Source organism: Motacilla alba, chromosome 26 (assembly GCF_015832195.1).
Source record: "Motacilla alba alba isolate MOTALB_02 chromosome 26, Motacilla_alba_V1.0_pri, whole genome shotgun sequence".
NCBI lineage: Eukaryota > Metazoa > Chordata > Aves > Passeriformes > Motacillidae > Motacilla > Motacilla alba.
Genome location: NC_052041.1, coordinates 4322637 through 4345238, shown reverse-complemented (window position 1 = coordinate 4345238; position 22602 = coordinate 4322637). Strand labels below are relative to the sequence as shown.

General features: G+C 61.5%; 1 protein-coding gene across 1 annotated transcript in view; it reads right to left on the bottom strand.

Annotated features, from left to right (window-relative positions):
* The window catches only part of ITPR3 (inositol 1,4,5-trisphosphate receptor type 3), a 37696-nt gene extending 17409 nt beyond the window's left edge, over positions 1 to 20287 (bottom strand). The window contains exons 1-22 of the mRNA XM_038162443.1: positions 20199 to 20287; positions 14406 to 14476; positions 11358 to 11479; positions 8578 to 8664; positions 7870 to 8028; positions 7668 to 7766; positions 7496 to 7579; positions 6305 to 6451; positions 6124 to 6219; positions 5064 to 5114; positions 4467 to 4609; positions 4231 to 4330; positions 3795 to 3955; positions 2992 to 3133; positions 2623 to 2784; positions 2366 to 2538; positions 2160 to 2279; positions 1593 to 1775; positions 1257 to 1508; positions 866 to 1010; positions 589 to 736; positions 95 to 291 (exon numbers count right to left, since the gene is read on the bottom strand). Coding sequence (XP_038018371.1) covers positions 95 to 291; positions 589 to 736; positions 866 to 1010; positions 1257 to 1508; positions 1593 to 1775; positions 2160 to 2279; positions 2366 to 2538; positions 2623 to 2784; positions 2992 to 3133; positions 3795 to 3955; positions 4231 to 4330; positions 4467 to 4609; positions 5064 to 5114; positions 6124 to 6219; positions 6305 to 6451; positions 7496 to 7579; positions 7668 to 7766; positions 7870 to 8028; positions 8578 to 8664; positions 11358 to 11479; positions 14406 to 14476; positions 20199 to 20287 — 2931 coding nt within the window. The remainder of the gene's footprint in view (positions 1 to 94; positions 292 to 588; positions 737 to 865; positions 1011 to 1256; positions 1509 to 1592; positions 1776 to 2159; positions 2280 to 2365; positions 2539 to 2622; positions 2785 to 2991; positions 3134 to 3794; positions 3956 to 4230; positions 4331 to 4466; positions 4610 to 5063; positions 5115 to 6123; positions 6220 to 6304; positions 6452 to 7495; positions 7580 to 7667; positions 7767 to 7869; positions 8029 to 8577; positions 8665 to 11357; positions 11480 to 14405; positions 14477 to 20198) is intronic.
* Positions 20288 to 22602: the final 2315 nt, after the last annotated feature.

The window sequence follows — 22602 nt, the reverse complement described above, 5'->3', positions numbered from 1 at the left end:
CCAAGTGCCCTCTTCATGCCAACTGTGCCCCTGCTTGAGAAAATCACATTACACACCCCCATCCCACAGGTCCCACCAGTCCTTTGGCTCCAACCTGCAAGATCTCCAGGATCTTCAGCTTGGTTTCCATCACCACAATGTTCTCGTTCTCAATGCTTCTCCCTCTGTCCACTTGCTCCGGGGCAGAGCCGGCGCTGAGGCTGGGGGGGCTGAAGATGGACTGTTTCCTGCTCAGCACCATGGTGGACATCATCTGCCCCACGCCCTGGATCGACCTCCGCACGTTCTTCCCTGCAGAGGCAGCCACAGTTAGTGTGGGTGGAGAGAGAGGTGGCAGAGGACCAAGAAAGGATCCGCTTGGACAGGAAAATGCTCTAGACTTAATCAGAGAATGAGCAGAAGGCACCAAATGTTTCTTTTGGCATAGCCAAGGGCTCACCGCCCCATGTCCTACCGCACACCCAGCCACAGCAGCAAGCCAGTGTCTGGTTTTCTTGCCACCAAAACTGGAAAGCACTGGGCAGACCACGGAAAACACTGGGCAGACCATGGAAAACACCTCCCTGGCCATGAACAGGGACTACTCACCTGTCACCTCGTCATTGTAGACTGCCTGCATCATCAGCTGAGGGTTCTGGACGCAGTCGATGATGCCCAGCAGGGTCCGTGTCAGGCGCAGCAGCTCGCTGAAGCTGTAGAAGCCGAAGTAGATGAGGTTGTGGGCGAGGCTGACGACCTGGGGAAGGACAAGGCAGCTCCAGACCTCGCCCTGCTCGGGGCTGAGCAGGAGAATCCATGGTGGGGGACAGGGACACGGCAGGGGCAGTGGCACCCAGACCGTGTCACACCCTGCAAGGCGCCGCACCTCGAAGGTGAGCTTGTTCTTCTCCTCGTTGGCGAAGGGCACGGCCTCGCTCACCACGTTGTTGAGATAGTCCTCCACAAACTCCATGGTGCTGGCAAACTTGTTCTTCTTGTCATCACGCGAGACGTTGAGGTTGGAGTCGTAGCTGCAAGGGGACACATCGGGGTGAGCTGGGCACAGCAGGTGTCCTCACACCCAGCTGGCAGGAGCGCTGTCCAGGTGGCTCCTGAGCCACTGTGACCAGCAGCGATGCTGTGACAGATGGAGCCCACTTCCTTCTGAGGGCTCAAACTCACACAGGTCACTCCACAAACACTCCTCTGCCACGGCATCTGCCACCCCCTGTCCTGCCCTGTCCCTCAGAGCCATCCCGAGCCCTGGCGTGTCTCACTCTTTGATGGTGATGGCTGTGGGGATCTCCGTCCAGAGCCGTGCAAACTTCACGGGCATCACCAGCTCCTGGGGGTCCCTGTCCACGTGCACGTGCAGCATGAGGTGGCAGAAGGAGGCGCGCAGGTCGAAGGGCAGCATCTCATCTGCCATGCACAGGAAGATCAGGTCCACCCCCAGCTGCTGGGAGATCTCCTTGATGGCCAGGTACTGGCGGTCCAGGCACATGCGGGCAAAGAGCTTCAGCTGGTACCTGCCCAGGGGTGAGGGGGAGAGGGAGTGAGGCCATGCAACCCTCACAGCCTCACCTGGAGAGGAGGTGCCACAGGAGCATCACCTGTAGTAGCTGAGGACGTTCTCGTCGTGGGCATTGCCAGCCCGGGCCTCCTGTGCCAGCTGCCGGATGCTTTTCTCGTGGTGGTCGTTGTTCTTGTCCGTCCAGGTGAGCCAGACCTCCTCCTCCGAGTACTCAATACTCAGGTACTCATGGGTCTGGGACATCTCCTTCACTGGCCTCAGCCTGGGACAGGAAAGGGGAAATCTGGAGAAGCTCCCATGGATGGAGGGGCTGCACCTCAAGAGGCGATGGAGCTGCAGTGGGACCAGGCCCACCCTGTGGTGGGTTTCTTGTAGGGTGGGGAGAAGGTGTAAGGGTTTTATTTAACTTCTCATTATCCTGCTCTGATTTAGTTAAGAATAAACTTAATTCATACCCCTAACCAGAGCCTGTTTTGCCTGTGATTGTATTTGATGAGTGATTTCTCCTGGTTCTTATCCCAACCAATGGGATAAGATAAATTTTCTCTCCTCTGTTCAGCTGCAGAGTGAGAGGCTTTGGTTGGGTGCCTGACAACCAACCCACGACACACCCCTGATGTGGAAAACCCCTCCCCCATCCACTCACTCAGTTTTGATGAGGATGTCGCTGTTCTTCGAGTCCAGCACGCACTTGCAGATCAGCTCCTGCGTGACGGGGATGGCGATGTGGTTGGACACGCAGAGGTCCGAGAGATAATCCAAAAACCTGCCGGGGAGAGGCAGCTCTGCCATGAGCGGGGGGTGTCCCCGTGGCTCCCGCTCCCCTCTCACCCCGCAGAGCCCCCCACGCACCGTGGCTCGCGGTTCTTGCGCACCAGGCTGACGAAGGTCTCCACCTCGGTCTTGGTGATGTGCTTCTCCAGCAGCTTGCGGTTGTTGTGCAGCAGGGCCGTGATGGTGTCCTCGGCCAGGATGTCGTAGCCGATCTGGGACTGCATCATTCCGAACTGCTTGGCAATGTGCTCCTGCAGCGGGCACGGAGGGGCTGTGAGCGATGTCCCCCTGCCCCCCCGAGGCTCCACGGGGACGGGGAGTCACCCCCCCGGCACCTGGTTCTTGCGGTAATCCTCCTGGGAGTGCCGGAGCACGCGGTAGCACAGGCGGAACATGTATTGGTAGGGAGCGTTCTTCTGGTCCGACAGCTCTTCCAGCCTCACCAGGGGCCCTTCCCCGCCCTTGTCCTTGAAAGGGGCCTTCAGGATCCCAAAGATCTGCCCAAAAGCAGAGATCAGGGCTGTGTCCTGCCCCACACCAGCCCCCCCGTGCATGGCTGGGCACCATGGCATGAGCTGGAGGCCAGACCCTCCCCCGTGGTGTTTTCCGTCCCTCTGGCCCCCAGAGTGGCCCTGAGCAGGACAGGACACATTCACAGGACATGTCCCAGCCTTGCTGGGATGCAGGGCCCCAGGGCCACCCACCTGCTTCAGGATGTTCTGCTCCCGCATCAGCTTCTGCCGCTCCCGGTTGGGCTTGGTCACCACGATGTCCAGCACGTTCTGGCCATTGTTGGGGACATCACTGACAAAGAACACCAAGTCCTCCAGCAGCTGGATCACAAACCTGCAAAGGGACAGGGGGTGAGTGGGCTTGGGGCTGCTCACCTGCCCAGACTCAGGTCCCTGCAGCGATGCTGGTGGGTTTTGGGGACCAAAGAGCCTCAGAAACCTGCCAGGGGAGCTGCTGGATGACCCTGCACTCCCTGATGGAGGTCAGTGGCTGGATCTGCAGCCCCTATGGTTCCTATAGGTGCCAGGGTGAATGTCTGGGGGGCTTTGCTTGTGGCTTAAACCAGGGATTCTGCATTTAACGCCTCTGCCCCTGTGGTCACCGCCGTGGTCACCCCCGTGGGCCAGGCTGGCAGGGCGGAAGCCGCTCGCTCTGTCCCACAGGGATCTGTGTTTGCTCAGGAAGCACCAAGAACCCACCCACCTAAAAATAATACAGTGACTAAGGCGGCTGCCCCTATCGTGGGGCCATCTCCCAGCCCCTCGGATATTTTTCTAGGATATTTTTCTGGGATATTTTTCTAGGATATTTTTCTAGGAGGGGCCAGAGCGGGGCTGTGCCGTTATCTGGTTTCCTCGCCAGGCTTCTGGGAGAAGCAGGCGTGGATTTGGGTTGTGGGCAGGGAAGCAAGGGCAGCGCTGGCACCAGCACCAGGCAGGGGCCCCGTCCTGCTGGGGAGCCCTTGAAAGAGCCCCATCTCCCAGGGGCCTTTTACCTGCGGTCGTTCTGGCTGAGGAAACCCTCGTTCATCTTCTCCACCACGTTGGCCAGCATGGAGCTGGCGTCGTTGGCAAAGTCCAGGTCCCGGATCTCGGACACGGGCACGGAGACGATGGCAAAAGCTTCTTTGTCCTCTTTGGTGGGGCATGTGCCCAGCTGGGAAGCAAGAGAGAAGGAACATCACACAGACAGGGCCATGCCAGGCATGTCCCCACCATCTGCCACCACCCCTGCTGACATCAGCGACACAGTTTGTCCCCATCAGAGGGGCTGGGGTGGGCTCTGGGTGACTGGGGTGGGCTGGTGTCCACCCACCCCTTTGGATCATCCAGGGTGTTTCAGTCCCTGGGTGCCGGGAGGGAAGGTGCAGCCTAAGAGCTCTCGGGGAGCAGTGAACAAGCCCAGGGAGGGAGGAGGGAGCAGGGCCGTACCATGAGGCGGATGGGCCTCTCCTCATCGATGTCGATGGGCACGTTGGTGCTCTGGATCCAGGTGTTGGTGCAGAGGTGGCGCAGCCTCACGTAGGAGTTCCTGCCAACAGCACAACTCAGTCCTGCTGAGTGACCCCCACAGAGTGTCCCGCCAAGTGACCCCCACGGGGACACGCCAGCACTGCCCTTCCCCCTGCACTCAGCCCCCTCCCCTCACCCCGACCCTGCTGCCCTACCGTGGGACGAAGGAATCCGTCTTCTGCAGCGTGGTGGGGTCCAGCTCGAAGAGGGAGGCGATGTCGTTGCCGTGGGGCACGGCCACCAGCCGGTACTTGATCTTCTCCCCGGTGTTCCTGCGGCTGGCACGGCTGCTGCCCCCCTGCTCGGTGGGGAGGGGGTCTCTGAGCCCGGCTCGGGGGTCCCCTGTGCCCACGGCATCGGGGGGATGCAGCAGAAGCTTTGCTGGGGCTGAGCCTCGCACGAGCGGAGCACAAGCGGCGTGGATGCACCTGAGCTACGAGGCCCCCCCCCGATCCAAACCTCACCAACAGCACAGAAAAACCCCCCTGAACATCCATCTCTCTCCTCTACCAAGCATTTCCCCGTGGCCTGGGGAGCCAACATGCACTGGGACCCCTCTGAGAGGTTTTGGCAGGGCCCTCTCACAGGCGGGACACTGCTCTAAGTGCAGGGCAGGGGATGCTGGGCTGGCACCGTGGGACACACTCGGCTGTAGTCCCCTCAGAGGGCTCTGTTTTGGGGCATTTCCCTGCTTTCAGGCCCTGGCTGAGAGCTGGCATGGTTGGGGCAGCGGCAGCAGCGGTTCTGCTCACCGTGGGCGCTGCTTTGGGCTCAGCCACGTCTCCTTTATAACTTGGGTTTTCCTGAAAAGTTAAAGAGGGAGATGAAAAGCAGCTGTCAGTCCTCCTGCTCGGTCCCTCCAAACCCCTGGGGTTGGTGTGCGGTCCCTGATCCTGCCTTCCCTGAACACAGCACAGAGAGGAAATCTGCCCAGGTGGGGCTGGGGGATGTGAGCTGCGCCCGGTGCATGGTGTCCCAGCCCTGGGAGGAGGATGAGGGAGCCCAGGGGAGCAGACCTGGGCTCCGTGTGGCAGCAAGAGCTCCCTGGAGGCTCCAGGCTGGGCTCCCAGTGAGCAGCACCAGCCCAGGATGGGCTCAGTCTGAGATCTTTTGTCTTCAAGTGTTAACAATGCCTTTGGGTTTAAAGCAGCGCCCCAGTGTTTGCTGTTTTCCATCCCGCAGTGATGGAAGGGTCCTGGGGGCTGCCCTTGGGTGTCCTCTCCAGCTGGGGAGCATCCCCAGGATGTCCCTGCTGCCCTGGCAGCACAGCACAGCCCTCGGTGCTGGCAGTGCCAGACACACCCCAGTATCCCAGTGCAACAATTCCTTCATGCCTCTATCAGGAGGCCTTGATCTGGCCTTAAAAGGGAGCAGAAAAACCTGGCAGATGGTGCCTCCAGACCCAGATTTTGCCCCCACCCTCTGCCAGGCAAGGACAGCAGGATGAGTCACGTCCCACTTCCAACGCGCTGGGCTGTGCCAGTCGGTCCCTTGGCAAAGGGGGAGCACAGAAACGCCCCAGCCACCCCCTCCTGTCCCCCTGGGCCAGAAAAGGAGCCAAACCCAGCCATCTGAACCCCTCCAATGGGGGATTTCAGGGGGAAAAGTTTGATCCTACACCAGGTAAATGATGATGGTGGTCAGGTGTCACCATCTCCTGCCAGCAACGAGGAGTCACAGGGGCTCCCAGAGCAAACTGGAGACGACCAGAGGAAACGCTGGGCATCACCCCCTGCCAGAGGCAGGCACTGCCTTTGCAAGGGGTGCCACAGCCCCAGGGCACGTTCCTGCAGCCCTCTGCCCCCCCCTTACCTCTGCTGCCAGGTAGTTGCCCGTGGCCAGGTGCTTGAAGCGGTACAAGCCGTTCCAGTGCCCGGCTCCCCCTCGGCACGGGTCGTGGTGAACCACCTGGGAGAGGCAGGAGAGAGCTCAGCCACGGCACAGCAGGGGCTGGGACAGCTCCAAACACCCCCTCCACACCCTCCCTGCTCACCTCCACCTCCCACAGGGCGTTGGAGCTGGTGGCCGAGGTGGCAGACTGGCGCAGGGTGGTGCGGAGGAAGACGTGCAGCTTGCCCTTGTACTCATCACAGGTGAGGAACTTCTCCTGCTCGGCGTGGAACAGCCTCACCACGTCCCCCTGCACCAGGACACGGGGGTGAGGGTCAGGGTCAAAGAATCCTGGATCTTTCAGGTTGGAAAAGACCTCCAAGATCATGAAATCAAATCTTTCACCACCATGCCCACCAAACCGTATCCTGAAGTGCTTGTCTGCTCATTTTGGAGCATTCCCAGGGATGGTGACTGTCCTGGGGAGCCTGTTCCCACGTTTAACCACTCAGTCAGAGGAGAAATTTCTCCATGACTCTCCTGCCATGCATCTCCTCTTGTGACCCCCTCATGCTGCAAAGGGGACAAGATTCCTCGTGGACACAGCTCCCATCTGCATGGCAGGATGGTGGGACCCTGGGGACCACAGGGCACTGTCACCTCTTCCCATCCAACCCCCTGGAGCTCTGCTCAAACCTGCCCCAGGCAGCTCAAATGCTCCTCTGAGCCCAGGGGACAGGGCACAGGCATTGCCATCACTCCCATTATCCATGCAGTGACCCTCTGCTTCCACCCCCAGGGGATAAATGGATGGGAATCCATCACGTTCCAGCCCTGGAGCAGGCAGAGGCTCCACTCCTGGACGTGTTTAAAGCATTAACACCCCGGGAAGGAGGATGTGGGAAGCTGGGATAAGCACAGTGCCTGGGGATGAAGGGCTGTAAGATCCTAACAATCCACATCCATCCAGCTGCTTCCTGGAGGACCTCAGCCCTGAACAATAGCTCAGCAGGGAAAGTTCCTTTCCCAGGCAACAGCCACCCTGCTGCATGGCTGAGCAGCTGGAATTGTCCCCGCACAAGAAGCCACTGCTGGCACTGCGTGGGGTTGTCCCCAAAAGTCACTTTAACACCCTGAGGTCGGTAATTTGTGCCCTCAGCTCCCTGCTGCCAAATATCCTAAAATACCCCACTCCGCCTCACTGTGCTGCTCTCCAGGTGATGAATTCAAGCAGGAATTACAGCCCTCAAGGCAGGAGCTCTTTTGTGCCCTTGTCACAGAGCCAGGTGGCTGCTCACACGTCCTGTCCCCCCCAGAGCCTGTCGGGTCCATGCAGCCAAACCTCCTTCCTTACCCCCTTCAGCACTTCCTCCATGTGGTCGCAGAACTGCATGAACAGGTTGATTTTCCAGCTGGTGTTACAATTGACCGAGTTCACCTACGGAGCGAGAGAGCGCGGTCACGACCCCGGGACAAAGGAAAAAAAAAAAGGAAAAAGAAGGGAAAAAACCCAGCCCCTCCTGTACCTCCTTGCAGCCAGCGTTGTCAGCCAGCTCGTAGTTGCTGGCGTGCAGCGGCTGCCCGGCGTTCACGGGGTTCAGGATGACTTTGTCTCCCACGACTACCTGGGGAGCAAAATGGGAAAAGGGCAGCAGGGATGAGACCTCGGTGTGGAGCTGACGGAGCTCTTTGCACACCCCTTCAGGGGCTGCTGGGCCCCACGCTCACGTTATCCCCGTTGCTCCTGAGCTTCCAGAAGGGCTGGATGAAGAGCCAGGAGCCCTCGTTGCCGGTGGCATCCAGGGTCACGCGCATGGCGTTCTTCTCCAGCAGCGCCGGCAGCCGCTTGTTCACCGTCAGGTACTTGTTGCTCTTCATGTGCAGCAGCTGCAGGAGCCGAGGGTGGGAGAGATGAGCAGGGCAGCCCCCAAGGCACCACCAGCCCCTTCCCAGATGTGCTGGACCCGTGCTGGATCCATGTTGGATCCGTGCTGGATCCGTGTGGGATCCACATGTTGGACCCATTCTGGATCCATGCTGGATCCATGTTGGATCCGTGCTGGATCCATGTGGCATCCATGTTGGATCTGTACTGGATCCATGCTGGATCCATGATGGATCTGTGTTGGATCCATGTTGGATCCGTGCTGGATCCATGCTGGATCTGTGTTGGATTTGTGTTGGATCCATGTGGGATCCACATGTTGGACCCGTTCTGGATCCATGTTGGATCCATGATGGATCTGTGTTGGATCCATGTTGGATCCTTGCTGGATCCATGCTGGATTCGTGTTGGACCCGTTCTGGATCCGTGCTGGATCTCTGTTGGATCCTTGCTGGATCCATGCTGGATTCGTGTTGGACCCGTTCTGGATCCGTGCTGGATCCATCCTGGATCCATGTTGGATACACATTGGACCCGTGCTGTCCCCGTACCTGGATGACGCTCCCGTACTTCACCACGTCCCCGTGCACCTTCTTGTTCTCCGTCTCGTTCTGCTTCTGCTCCATCTGGGCCGCGTGCTGCTCCAAAAGGAGAAGAGCTGAGGGTGGAGCAGCACCCTCCTCCCTCCCCAGGAGCAAATCCCAGCAGGGTCACTCCCAGCCTTGCTTTGGGAAGGATGGGACGGGCTGGGATCAGGGTCAGACCCCCTCTGTCCCCCAGGGCCACAGCAGGGAGCATCCAAAGCTCAGCCCAGGCCCAAAGCGTGGCCTTGGCCAGCCCTAGGAAGCCCATGAGGGCTTTAAAGTGAGGACTTAAAAAACTAGGACAAGGACAAAATGGCACCAAAATTCCCCCAGGACAGCAGGCTTTGGGGTGACACTGAACAAGGATGCTGGGCTCAGGCTGGGGATGGAGGTCAAACACCCAAATCAGGGGATGTGGGCACTGGGGGCTCTCGGCAGCACCAAAGCCAAGCAGCCAAAGGCGAGGTGCCAGCGGAGCCGTGCCCAGAGACGGAGCAGGCCTGGACCTGCTGCTGCAGGATGTGTCCCCAGGAGTGAAGGCTCAGCAGCCCCTCTCCAAAACCACAGAGATTTTCCACTGGCTGGCTCTGGCAGTCGGAGCAGTGACGGGATGTTGACACATGTGGAGCGAGGCAGGAACTTGCTCCCGCAGCAAATCTGGGAATGGCAAGGGAGCGCCGACAGCCCCGGCGCCAGGCTGGGCACGGCCCGGGCAGCTCCAGCCCAGGGCTCCCCCAAAACTGAGATGGGAAGATGGGAAATAGCGAGGGATGGAGCTGGGAGAGCCTCTGCCCTTTCCCATCCTTCTCTCACCCTTTTCTCCTGAGGGCAGAGGAATTGGGAAACATCTGGCGTCACAGCTTGGCACTGGGAGGGAGGATGGGGCTGCAGGTCCTGAGTGCCCAGGGAGGTGAGGGCTCTGAATGTGCCTGGTACCTGTCCCCACAGAGCTCTGGGTGCCACCTGGAGTCACCCTCCATCCCCACAGAGCTCTGGGTGCCACCCAGGGTGACCCATCCATGCCCGCAGAGCTCTGGGTGCCACTCAGGGTGACCCCTCCGTCCCCACAGAGCTCTGGGTCACCCTGGAGTCACCCTCACCGCCCTGCAGGGGTGGCTGCTGCCATCAGGAGAACAAATCTGCTCCAAGAAATCCCGCACTGATGCTGCTCTGGGAGTCTGACAACAACCCCAGGGAGCAGCACGGCTCTGATGGGAGATCCAGCACCTCAGATATCCTAAATCTCCCTCCAGATGTGAGCCAGCAGCCAGGGGGGCTGGCAGTGGCTGCCCCAAGCACTCGAGTTCCCGGGGCTGATGTTCCACACTGTCCCTTGCATGGGGAGGGTCTGTCCCCAGGCCCACAGAGGATCGGGGAGGACTGGGGGACATCAGCAGAGGGGCTGGAAAGCCCCCCCAGCCTGTCTGAGCTGTTTTGGGTGAAGAAAATACAGAGTTTAAACCCACTGAAGCACAGCAGTGAGGGGCACGGGCTCAGAAAGGCAACCACGGGCATCGCGGGCAGGGCTCCTCCACTCCAGACCTGGCTGCTCCTGCCTCAGGAATCATCTCCGTGGGCTGGGGGATGTTCTCAGCCTGTTTCTCAGCCTCCCTGCTGAGGGCAGGCTGCAGCCTGGTGCCTGCAGAGCTCGGCCGGGCTGGGCTGAGCTCCGGCCACGAAGGGAAACACCGGGAGCAGCAGAAAAGAGCCAGGAAATGGAAGAACATCTTTAAGACAAGCCCTAACCAAGGTGCAATCAATCAGGCTCAGAAATGAGCCTCTGGGGCCACTCGTGGCCAGGACAGCTGTGACATTACAAGCCTGGCTGAGGGAAGCAGGAAAATGGGGGTTCTGTGTGCCAGTGATGGCACAGGGCTGGCCACGGAGCAGGCACTGACCCTGCCCTGGCACCTCCAGGGCAGGACACCCTGTCCTGGCACTGCTCAGCCCCCCCTGCCCGAGGCAGAGCTGGGGACGGCGGGGCTGGGGCTGGGCTGGAGGCCCGATGAGATGATTTAGTGAAATCTCTCCCCAGCCTCGGTTTTATGAATAATCGGCGGGGCCTCGCCAGCTGCCTGAGGCCGTTGTGCAATGTTTGATGTGGGCCCTGGCCAAAGCTGGGGGAAGCCAACGGGAGCCTTTCCCTTCCACAGCCCTTTGGAGCATGTCCTGGAAGCAGGGCTCCCTCCTGCATGGTGTCCCGGGGTGCTGAGGCGTGCCCTGGGGTGCTGAGGGGTGTCCTAGAGTGCTGAGGGGTGTTTTGAGGTGCTGAGGGGTGTCCTGGGGTGCTGAGGGGTGCTTTGAGGTGCTGAGGGGTGCCCTGAGGTGCTGAGAGGTGTTTTGAGGTGCTGAGGGGTGTCCTGGGATGCTAAGGGGTGCCCTGGGGTGCTTAGGGGTGTTCTGGGGTGTTGAGGGGTGCCCCAGGGTGCCCTGGGTGTCCTGAAATGCTGAAGTGTGCTCTGGGATGTTGAGGACTGTCCTGGGGTGCTGAAGGGTGCCCTGGGGTGTCCTGGAGTGCCCTGGGGTGCCCTGGGGTGCAGGGCTGTGCTCACAGAGCTCCTCTGCCCCCAGCACCTCTGCACAAGAAGCATCAGGAGGGTGACACAGCAAAGGCTGGGCAGGGGACAAGGGGGAGAACACAGCTGGAAATCCCTTCTCGTCCCAAACCAGCGTCACCAGAGGTCCGGGTGCCATCAGCCAGCCAGCTGGTGGGCACTGCCAGCTCCGGGTTCCTCGCTCCTGCTCACCTGGAGCTTCTGCAGCAGCACCACGTCGGCGATCTTGTCCTTGTCCTGCTTGGTCTGCTTGGCCTTCCAGTACTGCTTCTGGGCAGAGTAGCGGTTCATGGGACACACTTTGAAGAGGCAATCTGGGAACAGAGCAGAGCCTGGTGAGGCTGCGGCAGCCACCAGGGTGTCCCCAGCAGGGCCAGTGTCACCGAGGGGCAGGGACACTCGTGGGATGGACGATGGTGCCCCCATCAGCGAGGGAGGCACGGCGGGGACCGGAGGAGGTCACGTCACCGCGTGCTGGCTGCTGGGTCGGCTTTAAATCAGGATAAATAACGAGTCCAGGAATTACTGCACTTCTTGGACTCATGATTAGAAGTGTTCCCATCGGAAATGGCTGTGCTGCTCGGGAAGGAAAGCTTCAGGGGGGAGAAGGAGCTCTGATGGAGCCCAGCTGCACCAAAGCAGGAGAGGATCCCGGCGGGAGGGAGGCTGGGACACCATCAGCCACCTCCACGTCCCTTGTCACCCACGGGACACCCTGAGCCCGCAGAAGCCGTGGAAGGAGCCTGTGGTGGCCGTGCCATCGGGACACACGCTCCCATCCCTCCGTGACCTGGATCACCAGCACTGGATGCTGCGAGCGCCCGCTCCCGAAACCTCGGTGTCAGCAGCTCTATTTCAAGATCCTGAAGGATGCACAAGATGCATCCCAGCTCCTCCAAAGCCTCCCTGCGCTGCAGATTGCCCCGATTCGCCTGTTTTCCCCCAGGATGGTGGGCGGGAAGTGCAAACATCCAGGGCCAGGCTCCGGGAGCTGAAGCAGGAGAGCAGATGTCTGGAGACAACGAGGCCCTCACATCTCCCAGCCCCCTTCCCGAGCTGGAAGCTGCGCAGGGCGAGGGCAGGAAGGGCTCTGCAGCCTGAATCGCCCTAATTATGCCCGAAATAGCAGCCCAGAAAGTTCAGACACAAAAAAGAAAATTTAAAAAACAACAAAAACAAAGTCCCTTCCCCGGCTGGCGGCGGGCCCGAGCGCGTATTTATTTACCTGGGAGTGCCGCTGGGGCAGCGCCGAGCGCGGTTCTCACCGGCCGGGGCCGCTGGGGCAGGGCCAGGTTTCACATCTCCTTTCCCAGCCCCGTTTGCCAGCGGCACGTCCCGTGCCAAGCAGCCAGAGCTGCCCGCGGAGGCCGTGAGCCCCCCCCGAGCACCTGCACGGGGCTCCGTGAACGGGGAATTCATGGGAGCTGCTGTGAAAGGTGCTGCTGGGAAGGAGAAGCCAAGGGGAGGTAAAAAAAAAAAAACCCAGCACAGCCACTCTGAAATGGCTGCAAATCCAAGGCCTGGCTCTGAGCGTGGCTCAGCGCTGAGCCCGGCTCTGTACGGAGGGAAACTGAGGCACGGCGGGGGTTGTGTGTAGAAAATCTCCAGCGCAGCTTGTGCTGGCAGCAGGAGGTTTTGGTAACTGGGCTAAAGCACCACCAGATTTCTGAAAATGGATTGGGGTGGAAAAGAGGGGACGTGAGGGAAGCTCCTGCACCAGCAGTGCCCAGAGTGAGCAGCTGAGAGGGGGATGTGGGGCTGACCTGCCAGGACCCAGAGAGGCCTGGGGGCAAAACTTCCACCCAGAGAGGCCTGGGGGGCAAAATTTCCCATCCAGAGAGGCCTGGGGGGCAAAACTTCAACCCAGAGTGGCTTTGGGGACAAAACCTCCTAATCAGAGAGGTCTTGGGGGCAAAACATCCCACCCAGAGAGACCTGGGGGCAAAACTTCCACCCAGAGAGGTCTGGGGGGCAAAAGCTCCAGGTGACTCCTTTGGGAACTCGGGCCAGCAGTGGCACAGCTGAAGGTCCCCCCTTGCCTGGGAGGGTGGAAGCTTTTCCTGACGTGCCTGAGCTGGGCTGGGAAGAGCCTCGGCGGGGGGAGAAAACCCAAGAAATAAAAAGCAAATAACTGCGAGGTGCGGAGCGTGTCTGGGAGGCAGAGCCGGGCAGGAACGGCTCCCAGGTGGGTTCTGGCATTTCCAAAGAACCTCTGGGAGCTGAGCTCGGCGGGAGGCTCCTGTTTTCCCAGCGGGAAGCCCCGGCACGACCCGTGTGCTGCTCAGGATAGGGCAGGGTCCGGCCACAGGATGTGGGGACGGCGACAGAGCACGAAAATCCCCTGCAGCCTCTGGGCCAGGGAGCAGCCCCAGCCCGTTGTTTCCACCTCGCTGCAGGCGATGGCTATCGAGCAGGGAGAGCTCTACCTTTCCGGCCATTAAAACAAACAGCTGGATATCCTGATAGGGAGTGCAGCGAGCAGGGCTGAGCCCAAAAACCTGCGCCTGGAAAAGAGATTCGACCCACGTGCACGGCCAGGCAGGGGGATGGGGTGGCTGCTGAGCGTCCAGCTCCGGGTGGAGTCCGGGCATGGAGGTGCTGGGGGATGCTGGAGGTGCTGGATGGGTTGTTATTTAGATTAGTGGATAATTTAATGGTAATAACTCCCGTGGAGAGGCAGGCCACTGCTTGGTGGGATCCTGAGGGAGTGGAAAAATTGATGTCTTGAGACATTTTGGGGTGTGGGGAAAGGAGGGTGGTCAGGGGGGTGGGTGCTGTTAAAGCCACCCTGAGAAAAAGGTGCAGGCACAAGGCAGAGTGGGGAACTGATATTTAAAAAGCCTCATTTAAAATAAGACACAAAATGACAACAGGGGGGATGAAAGGAGCAGCTGCCCTAAACCAACCAAACACAACACCGCAGTCACAGGCTTGGGGACATTTTCCATCTCTCTGCTCCCTGGCTGTGTGATCCAAGCACTCAAATCCTGCTGGGATAGGGCCCTTCCCTGAGTGTGCAGCACCCTGAGCACTTGGGGCAGTCAGCTGTGCCCCCATCCCATCCCATCCCATCCCATCCCATCCCATCCCATCCCATCCCATCCCATCCCATCCCATCCCATCCCATCCCATCCCATCCCATCCCATCCCATGGATCCCATCCCATCCCTGGTGTGGATGCTCAGGGCCAGGACTGGCCCCAGGGCTGCTCAAGGAGTGATGGAGCTGCCCCAGGCTCACCTCGGAATTTCTTGGGGGGGTTGTCCAGGTCTCCAGCCGCCGGCTCCACCACGCACCGATCGTCCACCAGCCTGAGGGGGACAAAAAGCAGGAGCAGGGTCAGGAGCAGCAGGGTGGCAGCGGGGCTGAGGGTGCAGAGTGGTTGCGCCACCATCACCTGGCCCAGAGTGACAAATCCAAAGCTGCACCTCCTGTTTCCCACCTGTTTCCCACCCATAAATATTCCTCAGGAGACAAACCCCCTTCCCTCGGTTCCCACTGCTTCCCCGGGTGTTTTCCCTCAGTTCCCACTGCTTCCCTGGGTGTTTTCCCTCAGTTCCCACTGCTTCCCTGGGTGTTTTCCCTCAGTTCCCACTGCTTCCCCGGGTGTTTTCCCTCAGTTCCCACTGCTTCCCCGGGTGCTTTCCCTCGGTTCCCACTGCTTCCCTGGGTGTTTTCCATGCCCTGCCTCGGGCACACGGGGCTGGTACAGCAGTGAGGGACCAAGGGATGTTCATGGCAGTCACTCCAGGCCCTTTGCAGGGTGAGCTGTGCCGGAGGGGACCCTGCCCTGCCCAGCTCTCCCCCCTGCACACAGAGCTCTGTTACTGCATCCTAAATCCAGCAAGAACGGGAGGAGTCCAGCTCCATTCACCGGTTCTCCTTCCCTGGCTGGGAACTCTTCCCACGGGGACACGGAGGGCGCAGCTGCTGTGCATGGAGGTGGCAGGGCCCCCCCAAACCCAGTTATTAATTATTATCAGATCAGAGCTGCATGCTCTGCCCATCAGATCAAGGCTCCCTGTCTCCTCCCTGCCCACCTCTGTTTTCCCAGCGTTGAGCAAAACCCCTCAGGCTTGGCCTTGGGTGCTGGGGGCTGATTTTGGGGTGGGTGGGACTTTGCTTTTCAGAGTTCGGGAGAACAGCAAAGCAGAGCCCGGCAGGGGGATCGGAGGGGCGAGCATCCCCCGAGGGGCTCCCTGTGCCGGGAGGGAAGCGGGAGCTCCGTGCGAGGCTCCCGAGGGAACTGGGAGCTCCAGCAGGACAGGCTGTACCCGCTCGCCCGCTTTCCCCAGCCCCGGGGAGCCGCAGCAGCAACTCTGCTCCATCTCCAACTCGTGTCCCCATCCGCGGGAGGACGCGACAATGGCCTGCGGTGCTCCCCAGGGGGACAATCCGTGGTGGGACAGCTCTGTCCCTGGGGCAGGAGGGCAGGGGCAGCCTGGAGCAGCGAGGGGCGGCAAAGGCAGAGCGGAGCCTGCGCTGTCCCCGCCGCCCCCAAGGGACTCTCGGCGTCCCCCAAAGAACCCGAAAATGGCTGGAGATGGAGGGCTGCTCTGGCGAGGGCTAAAACCCGAGCAGATCCATCCCACCCGCCCCTCCAGCCTCCTTCCCTCAGCCCAGCCGCTCTCTGGAGGAGGGGAGAATTCCTTTCACCGAGAGGAATTTGGCCTCGGTGCTGATGGATGGGGACCCCGGGGAGCCCGGAGCTGCCGTGTCCTTGGTGAGGAGGCGTGGGCTGGCACCGGGCTCTGACACCCCTGCGCTCCTCGCGGCTCCCTGGGGCTGGGGAGAACGGCCTCACACCTCACAGAAAGGCAGAAAAGCAATTTGCCTGGCGGCAGCAGAAGCCTCAAAACCATCTGCAAAGACCTGGAAGGTTGGAAAAACCCCAAACCCACGACTTGTGGCCAGACAGGGCTGCCCGGGCATCGCAAACCGGGGGGCTTGGGGCCGTCCAAACACCTTTTCCTTAGGTGACAGCAGGGAAGTAGCCAGGGACATTCCCAGATTGTTGCAGAGCCTTGGGAGGGCAGGGAAAGAGGGAAAGAGGAAAAACCAGAGCAGCTGCAGCACCACAGGGGACATGCAAAGCCCCAGCCCAGCCCTGGTGTCACTCGGGGGCAGTTTTGGTTTCTGTTCTGTTATTTAGAAGGGGGCCAGGGCAGAACAAACCCTTGGGATGTGCCTGGGAGCAAAAAACCACCGAGGGCTGAGGACACCAACCCACGGGTGGGGTTTAGGCAGCGAAGCCCTGACCCTCAGCACGTCCCCAGCTCCCCGCAGCGCCCATGGAGGCAGAAAGGCTCGATTCATCTGGGCACGTTAAACCCCCAAATCCTCCACTCTTATTGCCGGGGGTCTCTGAGGAAGTGCCTGACCTGCCGGGTTTATTTTCAGCACTGAAGAAAACAGCACGGGAGCTTCTCCCTCCACTCAGCCCTGCTCCCCCTGCCCGGCATCCCCACCCCACCGGGCAGGATTAGAGACAGCGACCTGCCAGCCTGGAAGTCTTAATTAGTTAACGATCTCAAGGCACTTCCAGCATCTTTAATCCCAGGATTACACTCTCGGCAGGGACGTGAAGTGTTCTTTTTATTAAACTGATACTCTGGGCGAACATTCCTCAGTTAAAAAATTGCTGAAAATAAAAAAAAAGGAAAAAAAAGGGATTCTGACAGAGTGGACATGAGTCACCTGGGAGGCTGCTGGGGCCGGGACACGCTCCCGCTAATAACCGGCATTCCCGCGGTGGGATGGGCCAGGGAAGCTCCCCAAAGAGCGGCCGGGATGTTCGAGGGCACCTTTTAATGGGAAAACGGTGTCCGAGCACGGGGAGGAGGATCCTGAGCGGGGCAGGAGGCGGGATGCGCCCATGGAAGGTCATTTTGCCATTCCAAATTCCCCCCCGGGATGGGATCCAGCGCTGATGGGCCCCTCAAGGTGTGGGCCAGCATCTGGCCGGCTCTTAGCCCCGGGCTTCCAGCGGGGCTTCCAAACGCCGAGCACGAAGCGATTCCCTGGCCCGGGGCCAGCGTTTGGCCTCGTGCGAGGCAGAGCCTTCCCCGAGGTCAGGGGAGAAGGAGCTCGACCCAAATCCGGGGCAGTCGGACCCTCCCGACCCCTCCCCGGGGTCAGCCCCCAGCTGGAGCCCGCTGGGCTGGGCAGGAACCTTGCCCAGGTGTGGCACAGATGATGCCAAGGGGAGCTCGGGCACGCCGGGGTCCAGGGAGCTCCGGGAGAAGGGAAACCCCAACAGAGGCAGGAGAACCCCAATAGAAAGCCCAGCAAACCCTGAGGTGAGGAAAAGGAAGAGGAGGAGGAAGAGGAGGGTGATGAGAGCTCGTTGTTGGCCGTGGAGCCGGGTCAGCCCCTCTGGCACCCGCAGGGTGGGCACTGCCCCAGGGAGGAGAGAGTAAAGTGAGTGGGGCAGCCACAAAAATGCAGCTTTTTGGTGCTGTCCCGGTGCCAGGAGGGCTCGGGTTCTTCCTCCTCCTCCTCCTCCTCCCCCCGGCAGGGACGGGATCATCCTGACCCGGCGGAGCTGGAGTTACCCTTTAACCAACTGCATCTCCCTGAGCTGCTCCACCCCGAAATCCACCTGCAACCACAGGTACAGGTGTTATTTCACCTGAAACAGCCGCCTGGCACCAGCTGGGTTTGTCACCGACCCTCCCCCTCTGCCAGCGCCCGTTCTGAGCCCCTGAAGGGTTCCAGGAGCCTGCCAGGGACGGGGCAGCACAAAATCCTCCTGAGCAAATCCCACATCCCCAGAACCTCTTCTGGCCACTCCAATCCGCCCATCCCCTGCCCCAGCCCCACAAGGTCACTGCGAGCAGCTCTGAGCCCGGTTCGGCCTCCCCAGGGCTCTGCTTTGGGCTGAGCCCAGCGTTCGGGCTGGTTTGGGGATCTTGGCATCCCCCCGAGCCCAGCCTGAGCTCCCCGCCCGGCCCGGGATGTTTTTCCTGCTCACAAGCAAACGCCCACGGCAGAGAGGGGGTGAAAGGGAGGGTTCTCCCCGCCACAGAGATTTGGGGAGCAGAGCAGCCTCAGGTGGGGGCTGCAGGGCTCCCCCCACCTCCACCCCACACCCCGGAGACCCCCGAGGCTGCTCCGCAGCGATGTCACAGCAGCCACCTTAATGTGACACTGGTGATCAACACCTGGGGACACTCCGTGTCACCCCATAAAGAGAGGATCCCACTGCAGACCCCAGGCGATCCCACAGCCCAGAGCCGGCCCCTCCACAAGGAAGGATGTCAGGAAGGCTTCCGCGTGGGCCGGCAGAGCTGTTTGCCTTGCAAATGAGCTGAGGAAGGTCCCCGTGGCAGGAGGAGCACTCTGGGTGAGTCACCTGGTCCCTTATCGCAGGAGTGATTTAAGGTGCGGTTGGGTCTCCCATGTCGCAGGGCACCAGGGAAAAGAAATTTAGGAGGGAGGAGGGAAAGAACCTGCAGGAAGCAGAAGCCTGGGAAAGTCGGGCTGCCCAGCAGAGGATGTGCTGGCCCGGGGAGACGAGGCTCCCCAAGCAAGCCCTGCTCTTCAGCTGCTTCTGAGGAAGTCTGGGAAAACACCTGGCAAAAAGGTGGATGTGAGGGCCAGACTGCAAAGGGATCAGAGCTCTGAAAGCACACACGTTTCTAATTGAGCCACTGGGATGTGTTTGGGGACAAACGCCAGCGCTGGTCCCTGCAGAGCCTCCTGCACACCCCGTGCCCAAGGGGCTGGAGGAGTGCTCGGCATCCCCTGCCTGGGGACAGCTCTGGCACTGGGACACCTCCAAGGAGAGCTCTCCAAAAGCACCCGTGGGGGTGCAGGAAGGGCTGGCACAGACAGGCTGCATCTGCACGACCTGCTGCCCGCCACTGTGGCTGCACACGCGGGGAGCCTGGGCGCTTCTGCACCCCATTTCTGCGCAGCCAGGTGGAGGGAGCCTCGGTGGGCAGCAGCCCGGTGCCACGTGTGCCCAGTGGTGGCTGAGGGAACACGTGTGGGCGCAGGTATGTGCGGCTCTGCTTCGGCACAGGCATGTGGGAGCAAGTGCATTCAGCGCAGATTATAGAGCCGGGCAGCTCCTGCCCCAGGAATCCCATCCAAGTCAGCATTCCTGCCTGAGCTCAGCCTCTCCTACACGCAGCAGCGTGGGGCAGGAGCTGGCACGGCCCCACATGCCCCCTGCCCGGGGCTGCTGGCACGCTTTGGGGTCCTGAGTCAGGGCAAGGACAAAGCCAGGTCGGAGCCCTCCCTGTCACCCACGCGGAGGTGCCACCGGGCAAACATTCCCGCAGGGAGCAGAGGGGCATCGCTGGCCTGGCTGTGCCCAGGGGCGGCTCCGGCCGCACCCTTGGCTTGCACGGACACAGGAGTGACACAGGACAGGTCCCCAGGTTGGGCAGAGATCTCCCGGCCCGTCCTGCCACATCCAGGGAGCTGCCTGAGCCCGGAGCTGGCACTGCCCTGTCCCCCAGCCCCCTGGCAGCACTTGCTGGCCATGAGCAGCCCGGCTTGGCGACCCTGCAGGATTCCCGCTGACCGGCGGCTGTGTGCGACACCGAGGGGACAGCGGGAGCCGCCACTGCCTGTCCAGGGCCGGCAGCCTCCGGCCCACCGGGCAGGGCTGGGGGACAGGGCAGTGCCAGCTCTCCCAGAATGACCCCGTGCCCAGGAGGGGACCCGGCTGGTCGAGCTGTCACCCCCACAATGTCCCCGTCCTCACCCCACCGACCCTCGCGCTGCTCAAACCCATCTCGTCCCCCCAGCCCCTGAATGGGGGGAAGCAGCTGCTGGCCAGGGGAAGGGGGGCCGAGGGTCCCTGCAGGGCCACATCCCGCCCCTGACAGCAGCTGGAGCCGGGGGCGAGCCCGGGGACGAGCCCGGGGACAGCGTGTCCCCCTGCCCGGCTCCTGTCCCCGTCCCTGCTGAGCGCCCGGAGCTCCCCGGCTCCTTCTCCCACCGCGCTCCGGCTCCGCTCGCCCGTCCCGTCCCGTCCATCCCGGAATCACCGTGGGGCGGCCCCGGGAGCCCCTCGCTCACCCCAAGGTGCTGATGAAGCCATTGACGGAGCCCTCGGCGTACAGGGAGACGATGTCCCCGATGTGCAGGAAACTCGACATCTCATTCATGGTTACCCTGACCCGGCGCGGCGCCGCTTCCTCCTGCAGTCACCTTCCCGGGCCGGAATCCAGCATGGGCGAGCGGAGCCGGGGGGTCTCCGCTCCGGGTGGGGGGCCGAGGGGTCTCTGCTCGGCGGGGGGACGATCCCAGCCCGGCTCCTGCCGCCAGCAGCACCGGGAGCGGGACGGGAGCGGAGCCCCACGCACAAGTTTTACATGTGCCGGGCAGGAAGGGAGCCGGGCAGGGAGGGAGGAGGAAGACGAGGAGGAGGAGGAGGAGGAGGGGGCGGGGGATGAAGCTCAGCTAAGGGTCCGCATGGGCTCTGTCCGTCTGTCCGTGCCCCGTCCCGCACAGCTGCGCTACCTGCGGCCAATGCGGCGGGATCAGGAAGTCCCGCCGGCAGCAGCGTGCGGGGAGGGGACCCGGGGCCGCCCGGGACGGGGGGGGCCACCAGAGGCCCCACCCCCGCACCCGCCTCCCGCCGGGGGGGGAACGGGGGCTGCGCGCCCCGGTGCCCGCGGGCAGCCCCGGCTCCGCCGCCCCGGCTCGGCTCCGCCAGCCCCGGCCCCCGGCACCAACCCCTGGGGCCGCTCAGAGGCAGCGCGGAGCCCCCAGGCCGGGGGGGGGTCTCTGCCCCGCTCGGGGGTCGCGGTCCGCGGCCGGCGGTAACAGCGAGCGGTCACTGCCGCCGCTCCCTCCGCGCCCCGCACGGCCCCTCCCGGGCCGCCCCCTTGGGGCAGCCCCTCCTCGGGGGCACCGCGGGAGCCGCAGGTCCCTGTCCTGGTCCCTGTCCCTGTCCCGGTCCCTGTCCCGGTCCCTGTCCCGGTCCCTTCAGCCGGCGCGTTCCGGGGTCCCGCAGCACGCAGAGCTCCAGGTGAGGCCGAGGCGGCTCCCGGTGGATTTTCCTGCCCCAAGCGAGCGCTTGCGGCTTCCTGAAGCCCAGGCGGCTCCTGACGCTCCCAGCAGGGCCAGCTCGCACCTGCTCTGCCTCTCAGCAGCGCTGTCCCCTCCTGTCCCCGCAGCGCTGCCAGACCCTGCCCGCCCCCTGCGTCCCCCGCCACGGTGACACCCCGGCTCTGAGAGTGGCACAGGGCTCAGCCAGCAGCCAAAAGGTGACATCCAACCCCTCCATCACCGCCAGGAGCTGCGGGCAGGAAGGAGAGACCCCCACGCCCTCCTCCAGAGCCCACCCTGCCCCTGCAGTCCTTTCAGGAGCCTTCCCAACACCTCCGGGCTGGGCCAGCTGCTCTGGGCTCCCAAATTAACTCTGGTGGGAAAGGAGCACGTCCTCAGAGCATCTTCTGGACAGCACAAGCGACCCAGTTCTTCACTTTAATTAAAATTTGCCTGCTGTAAAAACAATATCGGGAGAGGGAAAAAAAAAAAGAAAGCAGCATGATGCTTTTCTCATTTATTTCCCTCCTGTCCTCTTTTCTCGCAAACAAACACAGGTTTCGGGAATATAAACCTTGCCCTAAATAGTGATTTTTTTTTTTTTCTTTCCACTAGGAAACGGACAGGTCCCCTGGCAGAACAAAGGGAAAAAAATTAGTGCAATTCCTCTGGGGGGGAGATGCGAATTCAGGTCCATCAGGATTAGCTGCGTTTTCAGCACAGGACAAATTTAGAAGCCTTTATCTCAGGGCAACAGAGGGGGAAAAGAGAAGATCATGAGAAAAAAAAAAATAAACCCAACAAAAACTCACTGCTTTTAGAAGCAAATGAAGGTTTCACAACAGGAGCTGAAGGAAAGCCCCAAGGAGCCAAAGTCCCAAACTTCACACCTGGATCAGCTGCTCTGAGCACAGACACCAGCAGTGCCTCAGCTGAGGGGCACCGTGGCTGTGCCACGCCAGTGCCACCGGCCTCACCGGGCACGGCTGGGCAAGAAAAACCCTCTGGGAGTGCAAAAACCCCGTGGCACTGCACAAACAGGCACCAGGGCTGGTTTGTGCCACCCAGGAGGACCGGGAACAGCAGGACAGAGCCTCTGGAAGCCTCCGTCCCACCCATGGCACCATCAGGGAGGTGACAGTGCCCAGCCAGGCACTGAATGTCCCAGCTCAGCTGAGGAACCCAAAATATTCCAGGGGTGTCACCGTGCCCACTCTCAGCCCTGGGAATGGTGACACAGCATCCCCAAATGCTCCCTGGGTGGAGCTGGGATGGATAAAACCCTCCCCATCCTCCAGGACACGGCAGCTCTGTCCTTGTGGGGGCACAAAGAGGGACCCCCAGCACCCCAGGATTGGTGACAGCTCTGTCCTTGTGGGGGGCACAAAGAGGGACCCCCAGCAGCTGGGATTGGTGACAGCTCTGTTCT